The sequence below is a fragment of the Limulus polyphemus genome, unplaced genomic scaffold (assembly GCF_000517525.1).
Source record: "Limulus polyphemus unplaced genomic scaffold, Limulus_polyphemus-2.1.2 Scaffold8447, whole genome shotgun sequence".
NCBI classification, from domain to species: Eukaryota; Metazoa; Arthropoda; class Merostomata; order Xiphosura; family Limulidae; genus Limulus; species Limulus polyphemus.
In genome coordinates this window covers 26,568-29,998 of record NW_013674057.1, presented here as the reverse complement: position 1 = coordinate 29,998, position 3,431 = coordinate 26,568, and the positions used below count along the sequence as shown (strand labels likewise).

At 35.6% G+C, this 3,431-nt stretch overlaps 1 protein-coding gene across 1 annotated transcript in view; it reads left to right on the top strand.

The window, feature by feature from the left end:
• Positions 1-2,125: 2,125 nt before the first annotated feature.
• Positions 2,126-3,431, top strand: part of LOC106475350 (cardioacceleratory peptide receptor-like) — a 16,119-nt gene continuing 14,813 nt past the window's right edge. The window contains exons 1-2 of the mRNA XM_013936038.2: positions 2,126-2,256; positions 2,674-2,777. Of these exons, the coding sequence (XP_013791492.2) occupies positions 2,196-2,256; positions 2,674-2,777 (165 nt within the window). The 5' untranslated portion in view covers positions 2,126-2,195. The remainder of the gene's footprint in view (positions 2,257-2,673; positions 2,778-3,431) is intronic.

The following is a 3,431-nucleotide window of genomic DNA, read 5'->3' as shown; positions in this document are numbered from 1 at the left end:
CAAGATAATCCTGTACAATATGCACGTGCACTGTCGACAATGACATTGCAACATAAAGTTATTGCCAAATCTTGCTGTAGCATATGGCAGAAATATCGTCTCCATATGATGCCTGTAGGAGGCGCCATTGACGTTTCCCTGGTGAATAAGAAGAGCAGTTTTTGCACCATGATGAATAGCTGCCCAAATATGTACTGCCCCACCTCCTGTGAAATACAGTCTTCCCTCATGTGTTCTCTACGCAAACGACGAACATGAATCCTACCATCAGCTTTAGCAAGCTGGAAACAGGATTCATCTGAAGAAATGACATGTCGCCAGTGTCCCAACTGTAAGTTGGTATGCTGTCTTGTTCAAGTAACATGGTGACGGCAATGAATTATGGTTAATATCGGTTTGCAGGTAGAACTTCCTGCAAAATGACTTTGTTTGGCCAGTCTCCTTTTTACTCTTCTTCTGGATACCCTGGAATGAATGTGTTCATGCCATTCTTGTCGTAAGGTGTTGCAAGACTTCTTTCGACCTTGACGTGTTAACCTGATCAAAACACGGTAATCTCGGGCAGTAGTGTTTCGGCGTGTATCAGTAGACTTTCCTGGAACAATGTTTTCTGTAGTTCCATGAACGTTTCAGGATTCTGGATGCAGTACACTGGATTTTAACATTGTAAGTCCATAAACTGACCACTATACCACCGGGGGACTATTATGAACGAAACTAACTGTTTATCTCTCGACACTCCTAAGTTTTGTGGTGGTTATCTGGTATGTCCACTGCGGGGAATCGAACATCGGATTCTAACATTGTAAGTCCATAAACTGACCACTATACCACCGGGGGACTATTAGGAACGAAACTAACTGTTTATCTCTCGACACTCCTAAGTTTTATGGTGGTTATCTGGTGTGTCCACTGTGGGGAATCGAACACCGGATTTTAACATTGTAAGTCCATAAACTGACCACTATACTACCGGGGGACTATTAGGAACGAAACTAACTGTTTATCTATCGACACTCCTAAGTTTTGTGGATAAAAATATACAGTTGTTTTTGTATGGTTAGAAAAATAAATAAATTTCTTTCTTTTGATTTTCTGCAAATTATTAATGACAATGAACAGAAAGTGGATTTCTCCGTAAAACTTAAATTCAGATGCTGTATAATATGAAAGTTTAATGTAAACTTTTGCTATATAATAGCATTCTTCATTTTTTTTAACTTTTATTTGTTTTTAACCTTCTATATTTGCTGTGGGCACAGTGCATTGTGTAGCTTTGTACTTAATCTCGAAAAGAAACAAATTAATGTCATTAAGTTGACAAGTTTTCATTAATAATAATACATTTTATAAAAGACTAGAAAATAACTACTTAAATTTACATTCTTTAAAGTTTTTGCAGGTTTCGAACCAAGGATTACAGGGAGGAATCAACAGCTAAGATAAGAACAGAGAGAAAAAAAAGGCTGCAAAGAAATATGACCAAAAAGTCTTTAAAATGATTCTAGAGTGGATAAGTACATTTAACGGACTTATCTCAAAGATCGATTATATATACACTGAAGTGTCTATAAAAATCTCTTTGCAACTTAGATCTCAAGACCCTACCAACATGTCGTCTTTCCAGTTCGTGCCTAATAAAAAAGGCCCTGATAAGAAAGGCCTGCTTTTTTGCGCCTGATAAAAAAGGCCTACTTTTCGAAATAGTTAGGCTTATAGAGTTTCTTAATTATTTTTTAACCTACGTATTTTTTTAACATCATGAACATGTTGTTTTGGTATTATAAATCTTAATACCCTACGCCTCAAGACCCTACCTACGTGCTCCCATTGAAACTTAGATCTTTAGACCCTACCACCGTATTTTCATTACAACTGAAAGTTAAGGATCCTGTTGATTGCCACATTGAAATCACAGTTTTGTCATATATCTCAGTTCAGCAAGGAATTGTATTTCCCTAAGTATATCAATTCAAAGTAATTAAGTATTCATGTCATTGTTCGTGTGTTAATGATCTAATCATCTACCCTTCTTCATTAAATAAGTTAATCATCTTTTGTGTATCAAAGTATCCAAGTGTTCGTGTAATTATTCGTGTTTTAACCATCTTGTGCCACAGACCGAGCAACTGACCTTCTTATGGACCCTCTTCATCCTGATTGTGATTGGAAACGGCTGTGTCCTGATCACGTTAATGTTGTCGAAGAACAGAAAATCTCGGATGAATTTCTTCATCATGCAACTTGCTCTGGCTGGTAAGATCATTTAGAACCAATTTGGTTAGATCCAAGTACTAACAGACATCATATTTACCCAGATCTTCTTGTTGGTTTCATCCAAGTACTAACAAACATCATATTTTACCCAGATCTTCTTGTTGGTTTCATCCAAGTACTAACAGACATCATATTTACTCAGATCTTCTTGTTGGTTTCATCCAAGTACTAACAGACATCATATTTTACCCAGATCTTCTTGTTGGTTTCATCCAAGTACTAACAGACATCATATTTTACCCAGATCTTCTTGTTGGTTTCATCAAGTACTAACAGACATCATATTTTACCCAGATCTTCTTGTTGGTTTCATCCAAGTACTAACAAACATCATATTTTACCCAGATCTTCTTGTTGGTTTCATCCAAGTATTAACAGACATCATATTTTACCCAGATCTCCTTGTTGGTTTCATCCAAGTACTAACAGACATCATCTGGAGAACCTTTGTGGATTTCTATGGTGGAAATGCTGTTTGTAAAATAGTTCGCTACTTACAAGTAAGCACTATTAAGAAAGAACTGGCTATTAATAACATTGGAAGTTTAAACTTTTATCACAATTAAGGTAGGCAACTTTATTGTTCATTCTTTCAGATCAATAACATGATTTTATGTAAACTGTCATATATATAAGTTATAACATGTGAAGTTAGAAACATAATCTTAACAATTGTGGTCAACTAACCTCTTAAAGCATATACGATCTAACTACTTCAGTTTACCTCGAGTAAACTTTTACTTTAGATAGACTGTTTATCTAAAGATCACTATTAGGGTAGATAGATTATACTGTTGGTTTAGGAAGAATAGGCTGTTGGTTCAGTTAGAATAGATTGTTCGTTTAGCTAGAATAGACTGTTTGTTTAGTTTGAGTATACTGTTGGTTTAGCTAGAATAGACTGTTGGTTTAGCTTGAGTAGATTGTTGGTTTATCTAGAATAGACTGTTGGTTTAGTTTGAGTATACTGTTGGTTTAGCTAGAATAGACTGTTGGTTTAGCTTGAGTAGATTGTTGGTTTATCTAGAATAGACTGTTGGTTTAGTTTGAGTAGACTGTTGGTTTAGCTAGAATAGACTGTTGGTTCAGTTAGAATAGACTGTTGGTTTAGCTAGAATAGACTGTTGGTTTAGCTTGAGTAGATTGTTGGTTTA